This window comes from Trachurus japonicus, chromosome 10, assembly GCF_045865225.1.
Source record: "Trachurus japonicus isolate A0001 chromosome 10, Traja_1.0".
NCBI classification, from domain to species: Eukaryota; Metazoa; Chordata; class Actinopteri; order Carangiformes; family Carangidae; genus Trachurus; species Trachurus japonicus.
In genome coordinates this window covers 16,074,151-16,086,408 of record NC_140916.1, presented here as the reverse complement: position 1 = coordinate 16,086,408, position 12,258 = coordinate 16,074,151, and the positions used below count along the sequence as shown (strand labels likewise).

Below are 12,258 nucleotides of genomic sequence, written 5' to 3'. Positions count from 1 at the left end.
TGAATGAACGGGGGCTGAACTGCAACACCCACTAAAGTAAGTGTAGCATGAGGATGCTGCTTCAAGCACGTTTGTGTGGGATGAGTGAGTGGGTGTGGATGAGTTATGTGGATACATGTGGAGGTTTTTAGGGTGAGTAATTGGAAATGGAATTTCAACTTCCTTCACCCCCCCCCCCCCCAGAAAATGCATCCAAAAACTTTTGGAGGGAAAATGTGGAGTTAAAAAAAAAGGGAAAGGAATAACTTCCACACCCTTAGGCTACATGGGAGTATAGTGAAATGTTAAAAAAAAAAGAAAAAGAAATAGAAAATCAACAAGATGCAAGTATGTGCTGAGCAGTTTTTTTCTTGTCATATAACAGACAGATGAAATTGCAGTCAGGTGAATAAAGGTGTAATGGAAAAGATGGCGGCCAACATGTTGTGACATGCCTCAATCAGAGACATAGCAAGTGTGTCATCATTACATTCCTGAGGCTTTAGTCATCTGGCAGTCAACTTTACCCCATATTCCCTTCACGTGATCCCACTGACCACACTGATATAAAATCATGATTGTGTGTCTTTATAATTACAGGGTGTAATGTTGTTTAAATCTGTAATATGAGACCCAGCAGGTAAATAGGTCAAAGAGTGGCAGGTATATGGGCCTTGTAAAATGACATGCTCCTGGCAGTTTCAGTTTTCTTTCACTGTGTCTGCGTTCATTCATAAGGTAGTAGGAAACCACAATGCCTCAGTTCCTTTCTGGGTGAGCTCATTAATCTGTAGTAAGGGTTTTCTGCTTTAACCCTCTGAAGAAGACTTTTTTTGAATCAACTGAGAACTGTCTTTTCAATTAATTTGAGGATTTTTTTTTTTTAAATTGACAATCCTTATTCCCACGAGTGGTATTAGCAGTAACATGAGACATTGGTGCAACAGTCAGCAGCCAGGAGAAACCAGCCTTTGCCGGGAACTCTGTCCTCATTGACTGCAAGGTCAGCAGCTGTTGTGAGGGACTAAGCTTACCGAATCTACAGCATGCATTTTTTCTAATCTTTACTAGGTGCTATATTGTGCTTGCAAGTAGAAAACAGTCACTGAAACGGCTGCTGAAATAAACGAGCAGCTTTGTCAATTGACTGACTCATCTCCACAGGCATGTGTGCACACTGATGTGGTTTGTGAAGTGAGAGTGGCTGCCAAAAAACACCAACACAATTAGGTACCCAGAGTACCCAACTTTCCTACACTCTATTATTCACTTCATAACTGGATTAGTCTATTCAAGGAAACTTGAAACTGATTTACACCAGTGTAAAGTGATCTTGTTTTTACCTTCCTCCTGCTCCTGACAGTCACAGGTATGATGAAAGTAATGGTGAAAATTTCCCCTTATTATGTAAAATTATTGGTACTTTTCGAAGGAGATTTTAAAACCTGTAATTTAACGTATAATATGGTATGCTACTGTATGCAGTCTGCAGAATCCATCCCTGAATACAAACGTTTTCCTTATTTACAGATTACTTCTGGCATCAATATAAACATGAAAACTAAACATTTTAAATTTATTTCATTTAAAACTAATGTTTTAATTCACCACAATAGCAAATGTACATGTACTTTAAGTTACTATAATGCCACTTTTGAAACAGTGGTATACCGTATACCATTAAAAAGACATATACCATTAATAAGACATTTATTACTAAGTATAGGGTTATTATTCTCCATCAGCATTAAAATGGAATAAACCTGTATATGTTAAGCAGCCATAGAGTGAAAAATAACTGCATTTACTTTGTAATATAAAGTTTCATTTTGTAGGCTTATTCCATAAGGTTCAAGAAGTCACGTCACAGTAATAAACCCTTTATATATATGTATATATATACTATTCTAGTTTTAAAAAGCTACTATCCAACAACACATCCAATAGTTTCCTTATCTCAAAAATGAAGCAGTGCAATTTAAATGACTTTTACTGTAAGTAAAGTACAAACATAATATTACGTAAGTGAAAGTGCTTCCACTGGGGTAGAGTTTCCATCTGAGGGAAATAAACCAGAAATCACCAAGTAATAGTAATGTTATCAAGCCATGAGGCTGCTCGAGGAGGAATCCTGTACTCTCAGGAGGAAACTCTCACCATATATGGTCAATGACGTCACGGCACGTGGTCACATTCGTGAGCGATTCCAGACAGAGACTATTTCCCGTAATATCGGAGGGGCGTGGTGAACCTAGTGTCCCGCTTTAAGAGTTTACAACCTCACAATCACTCCCAGACTCCGGTTTCTACGTGCGTGACTCAGGATTACAGAATGCACTGAGAGACGTTTTCGGACGTTTTAGAGCGATTTGAAAAAAAGGCGAGGCAATATTTTCTTCCTTATCCCCCCTTGAAGACGGAGCGTTTTGGTCTCTGCCGAGTTACCGCAATAAGGTGGGCTTACCCCGAGTTTGAATTGACACACGCAAGACTCAATACGAAAGTCATTTCGTCAGGTTTGAAAGCTTTATAGCCTCGGCTGGGTTTAATTTTCTATTCTTCTGAACTGAAAGGATGTATCGAAACTTTGGGAGTCAAGGACGAGGCAACCCGGTCCCGGACTACTCAGGTAGCAGCTCCGGGTCACACACTGGATCCCTGGGAAGCACCAGCACTACAGCTACACAACAGGAGCAGGTAGGTGAATGAACGGCTATGCCTTCAATGAACAGGATCATAAAATTTCCCCCACAGACAGAAGCTAAATCAATAGCCTGTAATAGAACATGACTTGAACTGTGACACTTTTCTAAAGATGTGAATAATGTTGTAAACATGTAATACTGCTAAAGCTGTTTACTTTATGGGTGTGTTTGTTCATTATACAAGTTGTAGTGTTTGTGTATGGAATAAAAAGTTGACATGTAAAAATAGCCTTTATATAGAATAATGATGATCATTATAATCACCAGTCATCTTAGCCTGTACATAAACATTACAATAGATAGCCTATATAAAATATAATGATGATCATTATAATCATCAGTGATATTCTACTGTGTTGTTTGATTTATACATAAGACATGATGCATTTTATTATTGACTACATATTGAGGTTAAACCTTCTGTTTCACTACGTTCACTAACTTTATCCCCCTCTTTTTTTTTTTTTTAAATTGTGTTTACAGAAATTTTCCATAGGTAGCAGCCAGTTTGTACCAAGCCTCAATGCCATCACATCCAACCAGGACCTTCAGTGGCTGGTCCAGCCCTCCCTCATGCATTCAGCGGGCCCTTCAAGATCACCAGTACCTCCTTACCCAACCCTCTCAGGAGCACGGGCGATGGGACCAGCACCCTCCCAGTCCCACTTCCTCAGACCTGGGGTCATAAGAGCAGCAGCGAACGCCCCAGTTTCAACAAGGCACAGACACGACGAACATGTAAGACAATAATATTGTAAGGATAGTTTTAGGATATGTAGTGTCAAAGTTATACTTTGAGGGGACACTGGCGACTGGGGATTTGTTGCATTTCTGCAGTGACAGTTGTCAATGACAGAAAATGACGGAGGACTCTTGGGATTAACAGTTTCCCAAGAGGGGATGCAGATTGTGAGGTGTGGAGAGTATTACTGTCATTTCTATGTAACTGATGTGTAATATCCTGTTCCTCGTTGACACAACCGGTTTATTTCCGGTAGAGTTGCACATCAGATGAATCCTTTTAGGAACAGAAAGGTTATTTTGAAATATACTTTGATTACTCAGTCTAACACGAAAAAAAGTCATCTCCAGAGTCAAATGCACTTTGTTTGTGTATACTTCCTCTGTGTTTACTTTGACTCGATGTTGACTCAGTAAAATTATCACCTCTGACACACTGTTTGCAATGATTTGCTTTTTGTGAGCAGAGCAATGTTAGCCTACATGTCAAACCAAGATAGAGTGTAGTCCTACGTTAAAATGACCCAATCCAATACAGCTGTAATCCAAGAACCATCATAATTTCTGTCACTTTCCTAGAATCATTTGTTGGTTTCATTAGACACACATTGGCACATATTCCAGTCATGGTCTTTTTTTTTTTTGTTTCATTCGGTAGGTAATTTCACGGTACAGGAAGCAGGCTGTCATGTGACTCATAGGGGCAAGTCATTTTCTGTGACTCACACCTGAGTCACTGCTGGGGTCTGAGCGTGACTCATCATCTGAAAAGGGCGGGAAATATGGGATGAGCAGTAATTATTCAGTAGGGCGCTGGATGAAGTCAGAGCTAGGGTGTTAACAAAGGCACAAAAGCTCAGTCATTTCAAAACCCTTCAGCAACCATGACTGTGATGACTCAGAGCGCACACATGGTGGTAGTGTTTCTCTGTCACGCTGCCGATGGCGGTCTCTCCAGGCCCTCTTTGTACATTTCATAATTTTAGATTGCTTGTTTGCCCAAAGCTTGGAGTGGGTTTTAGAGTTTGACTTTCATCTCATTGTGTCAGCATGACCTAATATTTTTTATTTCTCTTTCCCATCAGTTATCCCATGAAGAGATAGAAAGACGCAGAATAAGGAGGGAGCGCAATAAACTGGCAGCAGCAAAATGTCGCAATCGCAGACGGGAGCTCACGGACACCCTGCAAGGCGTAAGTGAACATTATGGTAAATGTCATAACATTAATACTTGAAAACAAGGTAGTGGGAGAATTCATGCGTCTTCCTCTTCTCTGCTTTGCCCTTGTGTAGGAGACTGACCAGCTGGAGGATGAAAAGTCCCGTTTACAGAAGGAAATAGCTGAATTACAAAAGGAGAAAGATAAGCTTGAGCTGGTACTGGAAGCCCACCGTCCCATCTGTAAGATAGAGGAGTCTGATTCAGATTCTGACCCAAATCCATCAGGTCCCTCTTTGGGAGGCATCAAGATGGAGCCCAAGGACCACAGCAGACCTGGACCCTCAACCAAACTTCATATGAAGGTTGAGAAGCCCAAACCAAAGATAACTATCCCGACCAAGCCTGTGACTGTGGCCTCGGCCGTTGCCATCGATTCAGAGTCGCTTCACACCCCGGTGCTCACATCCACTCCCTCGCTAATGGCTTTCACAGCTGGCATGGTTTTCACTTATCCCTCTGCCCCGTTAGACACCAGCTCCTCCATCACGTCCCAGGCCACATCACATCAGGCTAATGTCCAACAGGCTCATGCCCCACAGCCTTGTGGGATCGCTCATCGCCGCAGCAGCAGCAGCGGTGACCAATCGGATCACTCACTGCACTCCCCGACCATCCTCACACTCTGACTGACGACTCAGTGATCCTGGCTTAACACTAATGTTCATTTCAACACAGTCATTGTCTGTGTCTGTGTGTGTGTGTCTGTGTGTGTGTGACAAAAGGATCTCTGGGAAACCCGATGGAATAGAGGACGATCATTATAATAACCATCTTAAAATGAACCACGTGCATCTGCTTCATTTCATCCCTTCAGAAAATTGATTCTCTACTTAGATAATATGCAAATTAGTGGCATTATCAGGATATGAATGTTACACTCTCCTTCTAGATTTGATATAAATATAGATTTCTTATGTATAATTTTAAAAGCTATGAGATAAAATGAGTATGTTTGAGGTTTAATTTAAAATAATTGCATGCGCAATATATTCTCTAAATGATTATATATATATATGATAACTATACATTACATAATGTTGCATTTAATGACTTGTTACATTTTTACGTCATGTTATGTAACACTTTATAAATGTCCTCACCGAGGAGAAATTTAGAACTTGCAAATAAATGAACCTTATTTTTATATGAATCTTTGGTGAATTATAACATAGTCTATGCAAATTATTGACCACTAAGGCTGGCCCGTAGGAGTTGATACAGATTACATAATCACATATTTATTTTTCAAGAGTGTAATATATTTTTGATAATGTTTTGATTTTCTGTGGCAAATGAACCTATGGTGGGCAGTGCCTTGCTTTTTTGGCTGTCAAAACTGTACTACATCACAGACAATAAAGAAATTGTGTTCGTAATTGTGTGGAGTTTGTAATGGTGTAATATTGTTGGTAAGAACAAACAAATAAAACCACAACAGGATGAGTGAGTCGTGTCAGTAGAGACAGACTCATCGGATTCGGTTAAGAATGAGTCATTTAAAGGGTGCATATTTTAAACCTGAATACTGAGACACCAGATTTAGATGTCAACTGATAAGTAGCCATACTGTTTTGTTTTTTCATGTATTGATTGGTGAAAAATTCTCCAATTGCTGTGTCTCCACAGGGAGGATTTGCAGTTTTTTCCCCCTGTTTTATGAATGTAATATAATTATCTTTCAGTTATAGACCTTTAGTCATAAAAAAACAAACAAGCAGGCAATTTGAAGACCTAATCTTTGACTCTGGGGAATTATGGTGGGCTTTTACATTATTAGTTGATTGGGAAAAAATAACAGGGTAAATAATATTGAAAACAAGAAAAAAAATTCAAATACTGATAAGCCAATGACCGCTCGATGCCCCTCAACTGTGAACACTGTGTTCTCTGTTATCCATTTCCCAAAAATGAGGCGAATCTCTTGCTAATACATACATGGCTCACATGGGCGTTGGATCACTCTGCTGAAATGGGGTTAGAGAGAGAGACAGAGATGGAAAGAGAGTCACACAGAGTTAGAGAGCATGAGGGAGGGGAAAAAAAGATCCCTGCACGATTCTGCTGTCAAAGGACGTCTGTGCATCACTAAGTGGCTGAAAGCATTACTGCCATCTTCAGCTCTCCAGACTGTGCAAATACAGATCCAAAAATAAAACTGATGAACATCCATAAAGTCAGGCCGTGTGACAGAGAGGGAGCATCAATCAAGCGCAGCTGGTTTGGACGCAAAGGTCAAAACAACAAGTGCAGAAATCAATCCTTCATTCTGTGTCATGTAAATGCAAATGCTTGTTTCTGCAAAGTCAAACACACTCAAAAAAAGGTCAGGACAGCAAGAGCAAGTGTCATAGCCACTGTATTTAAAGCTCTTCAATGCACTACGAGCATAGCCCACCAATAAACAGCTAACGACAAAATAAATCTTTTCTAATCCATGTGCATTATCTATGATTTAAACTGAAATCGGTTATTAATGCTAGTTAATACAGATAAACCAAGATAAAGAAGGGTCAAAGTTAAGAAAGTTAAGATCCCTATAGTGTTACAGGGTAAATACAAAGCATGAGTTACAGAAGAGAAAGCTGACCATTGTTCAAATTAAACAAACTCTGTGATATGCTAATTGAACATCATCAACAACAATGCAATAAAGAAAAGAAAAATAAAGTCCTACAAGTGAATTTAAACAGCTTGGCTTGAATAGAATAGGATAGAAATCATTAAAACTTCTAGACCTTCCAGTTTGATATAAAGATTTTCCAGTTGGATTTTTAAAAAAGTGACAGAACTTTACTTCAGCTCTGAGTGAGGTCCAAGCACATTTATCTTTGTATCATGATCCAAAACCTTTAACAAGGCTCTAGCACATGTTACGTTATGCACATGATGCAGCCCCACCCGCAGTAAACCTGAGGGGCCTTCACATCAGACTGGTTCACTGGCCTGTACAAATTGTGACAATCATCATGCACATATGGCACTCCAATCCTGTCCTGAGGAAGAGTGCATAAAATATTACACATTATTGGGCATCTAGCAAAAGCAAATATCAAATACGTTATTTTCCTTCTTTTTTTTCTTCATCTTCTTATTATCACAACTCATCTATTTCAGTGCTATTTGAATTCAGTGGACTAAATATGGCTCAAAACTGGATTGAGATGAATCTTTAGATCTGTGATTTAAAGATCCATGATAACGCTGTCCAGTGCAATAGAAAAAAGGCGTCTATCAGTGTAGGCTTGTCCAGTGCATGAGATAAATTTATATATGTGACCCACTTTTTTGGTCCCATTTTTTTTTCTTCCAACAACAGACCAATGAAAAAAAAAAAAAAGAATTTCCCAAAAACAGACAAGTCTTTAGAAAAAACACTATGAAATTTAGATACATTATCATCTGGCAAACATCTATTAAATGTCTTTTGTAAAGTCCTGAAAATGTCTACAGTGAAGAGTCTTTGTCAAGTCAAAACCTAGTGACACAAATCTTTGCAGCATTCAAGGACCTAATGCTTTTTTTTGTTTTTTTTTGCTCCAATTGGTCAGACAAAGCTTCTGTGTCTCCATGCTGTCAATCACATCACCCCTGTGGTGTAATACTGTAGGCTACGGCTTCCGTTGACTGTTGACATAAACCTGTCATCACCATCAGTCGTCAGGTGAGCACACTAGGTGGAGCTGGTCTGGACTTCCCACGCTGCCTGTGCTCGAGCTCCCGTCGCCCAGGTCCCGCGCCACCATGCAGGGCAGGTTGAGCTCGGTGGAGCCGCCGGGGCTGGAGTCGCTCCTGCTGACGCACTCCTCCTCCAGGACCAGGCACAGCTCCTTCAGGTCCAAGTTCTCCTTCACCAGCCCGTCCTGCATGCGCTCCAGGTCGGCCAGCTTTTTCAAGTACCCGCCCAGGTCCTCGCGCATCACTTTGGCCGCGTGGTGGCCGAACAGCTGCCATTCCCGGGCCAGCTTCTTCACTTTGAGCCGGTCGTCGTCCAGGAAGCAGCACAGGTCCCGCAGCTCTACGTTTTCCTCCTGCAGGCGCTGATTGATGACTTTCAGTTCCCTGATTTCGAGGAGGTGTCCCTGCAGCTGTTTATTTACCTCTTTTATCAGCCGTCCTCGCTGGATGAGGGCTGAGATCTTCTCGGACTCCTCTTTACGCAGCCGGCTCACCAGCTCCTCTTTGGAGCACGCCAGCAAATCCTCGTCAGACATCTTTGACAGCTCTCTGCTGTTTATTATCTCACCTTCGGTACTCATTTTCTATTAACACCTTAGAAGGTACCTGAGAATTATTATATATTATATAAAATAAAAATAAACACCTAGATGTTGATACTTCAATGCTCAACACTGAGTCGTCACATCCTCCTCGCCTTCACCTCCATTCAGTCTCTGCCAGATGTCATGTATGCAGTCACTACAACACCGGAGGGCCAAATCAAGGCAGAAACATGTGATATCTTTATTTAGATGGCTTTCTGCGAGGCGCTGCCACTTCGGTCCCGCTGCAGCCTATCTTCTTCTGCTGAAGCCACTGTCTGTTCTCTGTGTGGATAACGGCTTTAATGAGGTCGTGTGTGAAAATGCACCGCAAACCCTCATTAATGTCAATCTGTCATCCTCTCAACAGCAGGCTGTGTTCTCCAAAGGCCTCCAGGAATACAACTGTCCTTATTTTACCTCCTCTTCTCGCAGGATTTTGAAGGCAACACTCGTCCCCGTGGGTTTTTTTTTTTTGGTAGCCTACTGTGGTAAAGCCTTATGTGTGCAAAGGCCCGGTCGATCCACTGAGGCTTTTTTTTCTTCTTTAATCCCGCAGCCTCGGACGCACACCCCGCAGATGATGTGATTTTCACGGCGCTGGCATCGTCTCATCCGGCTGTGCTCCACTCGTCTCGGCTGAATGAACTCACTCTCCCGGTGGCTGGAGGAAGCGTCCGTGCAGCAGCCTTTTTTTTTTATTAATAGTCTATTACAAATTATTAATTAGGTCTATTGTATAAAAAAAACAAAAAAAACAAATCGCAATCCAGCGTCGCCCATTATCCGCTCAGTGCACCATCGCTGCTCATCCTCTGGAGCTGGACTCTTACCACAACAATGTCCGCCTCCTCCACCACTTTCACGGCTGTGACTCCTCTAAGCTGCGAGGTGCGCGTCAAGCGCCAGCACTGCCGGAAACAACCACCCGAGCCTTCAAAATAAAAGCACCGATTTGTGAACTCTTAATGAAATAAGTGAAGGAAAGAAATTTAAAATACTTTGGGGATATGATTAGGCTACTTAACGCACCACCTGCGTGTTACAGCTTTTATTGTAATTGAGTATTGTTTCAATCCAACACGGTTCCTCAACGCTTTTGGTTTTATTTTTGCGTGCTTCTTCCGGAAGTTGTAATCGATATACTGGCCGCCGCTTTGACACGTCGGTCAGATAGTAATCAGAAATATTTGTGGTTTCCTCGGAGGTTTCCAGTGGCTCTTCGACACACTATGCTTAAAGGCATGGTCGTAAATGGCAAAAAATAAAATCGAGCAGCTCTGTTTCCTGCTGAACCGACTCCTATAACCAAAACAGCTCCTATTGAGGGATGAAGAGGATGATGTGAGGATGAAGATCTGCTCTCTGCGCTGTCACAGTTAAGGACGTGTGCGCCCCCATTTGGCTTAAATTACATATTTTACCCCATGATACTGTGGAACAAAAACAACATGGTTAAGCACAAATATACAGAGGAAATGAGTAGGACAGGCCTAGCTGCACTTCCTGTGGGATTTTTCTGATCTCATCCTGAAATACAAAATACATTGGCTATAACATGATAACCAGACTCCAGATGTTTACAAAAACACATAAGATACCCCCCCCCCTCCCCTTGACATCAACATCCTTTGGAGTTTGCAGGTCTAGTTGTATCATGACTGATTCCTGGTTGTGGCCTATTCGTTTCTTTTTGAAAGAAACACTGGCGGAAAGTGTGACTGCAGGCTTTTTTCCATGGGTTTATGCTGAGGCATTCAGCCACATCCTTCCGCCCTCTGTCCCACCTCCATTGTTTCACTGAGGCCATAACAATGCAGGGTGTTAACCGTGCAAGGGGGGAACCGGGGCTGGAATCAGGGTGCCATGTGAGGTTAGAAACGAGTATTGATGTGCACCCGAGAGATCCGACAAAAAGACATGTTGACTGAGTCGTTTTCCCCCCCATGTAGTGATTTTGAAGGACACATGCAGAAACACAGAAAGGGCGGGTGAGGGGAGGGATTTACAGGGATTTATTTAGATTAATCGCCGGAGGAAAAGAGAGCAGATTTTGTACACGCAGGCAGCAAAGCGCATAGCCGCTGTAGGGGCCCATGTGCTCGCACAGAAGCCTGACTCTGATCCGACAGTATTTCAAATAACTAAGAGCACAAATGAAAGGGGAGAGATCAACAGTCAGCTACTGCCTGCCTGCCAGATGCTGTGTTGTAATTTGAGTCCTGACATGATCATTGTCATTAATTCAAAGGAACGGCACGTTTGAGTGATGTGATACCCCCCAACTGTGGAGTGTTACTTTTATCATCTAGGCCTACCGTATGTATCTTTCTGTAGCCTAAATGTTGTTTCAGGGATGTTGGAATATATATGACACAGACAGAGATTCCCCTCAATTAATCTGTTTACAAGACCAATGGCAAAAGCACTGTAACATCTACAAACACATACATCTCCAAGACAGTGGGCTACAAATTGCTCTTGAATTTATTTCCTGCCCTGTCTGCCTATTTCCTGTGCTGACAGTTTATCTTGCTTCTCTCTGCCTGGACCTCTTCAACTTTCACCTTCCTGGCCGAAGTAATAGGATTATTTGTCTGAATGGATGCTAAACATATCAAATGTGCAGTAGAGGAACAGATCTATCTGAAATCTCTACTGTCAGAAATACTCACCATTAGCTGGCGGTGACACACTCCACAGACCGTGCAGAATCCTGCATTTTAAAGGCTTCACTGTTGCTAACTTTATCTTGGAGACTGTAACACTGAGAGGGACAGCTCAACAAGCACGCTTTTGCTGTTGCTAGACACGGTTGGCATCCTTGAGGTTTGACAAGTTTCAGCACTAATCAATACAAGAGGATCCACAGGCCCTTTTCTATCAATTGGACATGGTCACATCCACAAAAATAACCATAATGATAGTTCCAAGGGCCGTGTTCCTGCTGCCACCACCAACACAGGTTTATCACATGAGGAATGCATCAGATCTTTTACGGGACAGAAAGATCAGAGGAGTGGTATAGCTCTGCTGGGAAAGCACTGCCCTGCTTGCCATGCAGGACTGCAACTTTATGTAATAAATAAAAGGAAATGATAACCTGTTGTGCATTAAAAGATTTTTTTTTTTTTTACTGTGAAACATACAAGAACATTTCAGCCATAAACATGATTTAAAAAAATGTTAAATGCAGCGAGGGTTACACATACAAAAAAGTAAATGACTGAAACAGCAAAATGAAAAATATTTTTTAATAAAGGGAATATTGCTGGCACAAATGAAAGAATCTAAGGAGGATTGATATTACACAACCACTTTTTTGTTTTGCGATCAGGGGATAATATAAACT

At 41.6% G+C, this 12,258-nt stretch overlaps 2 protein-coding genes across 2 annotated transcripts; one reads left to right on the top strand and one right to left on the bottom strand.

Annotated features, from left to right (window-relative positions):
* Positions 1-2,209: 2,209 nt before the first annotated feature.
* On the top strand, positions 2,210-6,019 carry fosl1a (FOS like 1, AP-1 transcription factor subunit a). Its single transcript, XM_085789570.1, has 5 exons — positions 2,210-2,433; positions 2,553-2,676; positions 3,168-3,422; positions 4,511-4,618; positions 4,719-6,019. Exons 2-5 carry the CDS (start codon positions 2,554-2,556, stop codon positions 5,271-5,273), a joined length of 1,041 nt encoding a protein of 346 aa, XP_085645696.1. The 5' UTR covers positions 2,210-2,433; position 2,553; the 3' UTR covers positions 5,274-6,019.
* Positions 6,020-6,987: 968 nt separating this feature from the next.
* Positions 6,988-9,775, bottom strand: ccdc85b (coiled-coil domain containing 85B). The gene has a single exon (XM_085789569.1). The coding sequence runs from the start codon at positions 8,901-8,903 to the stop codon at positions 8,298-8,300; it is 606 nt and encodes a 201-aa protein (XP_085645695.1). The 5' UTR covers positions 8,904-9,775; the 3' UTR covers positions 6,988-8,297.
* Between the last annotated feature and the right edge of the window lie 2,483 nt (positions 9,776-12,258).

Excerpts from the sequence above, each read along its gene's own strand:
- fosl1a (XM_085789570.1), top strand. The coding sequence starts at position 2,554 with ATGTATCGAAACTTTGGGAGTCAAGGACGAGGCAACCCGGTCCCGGAC. Across the intron at positions 2,677-3,167 it reads CAGCTACACAACAGGAGCAG|AAATTTTCCATAGGTAGCAG; the intron begins GTAGGTGAATGA and ends TTGTGTTTACAG. Across the intron at positions 3,423-4,510 it reads GGCACAGACACGACGAACAT|TTATCCCATGAAGAGATAGA; the intron begins GTAAGACAATAA and ends CTTTCCCATCAG.
- ccdc85b (XM_085789569.1), bottom strand. The coding sequence starts at position 8,903 with ATGAGTACCGAAGGTGAGATAATAAACAGCAGAGAGCTGTCAAAGATG.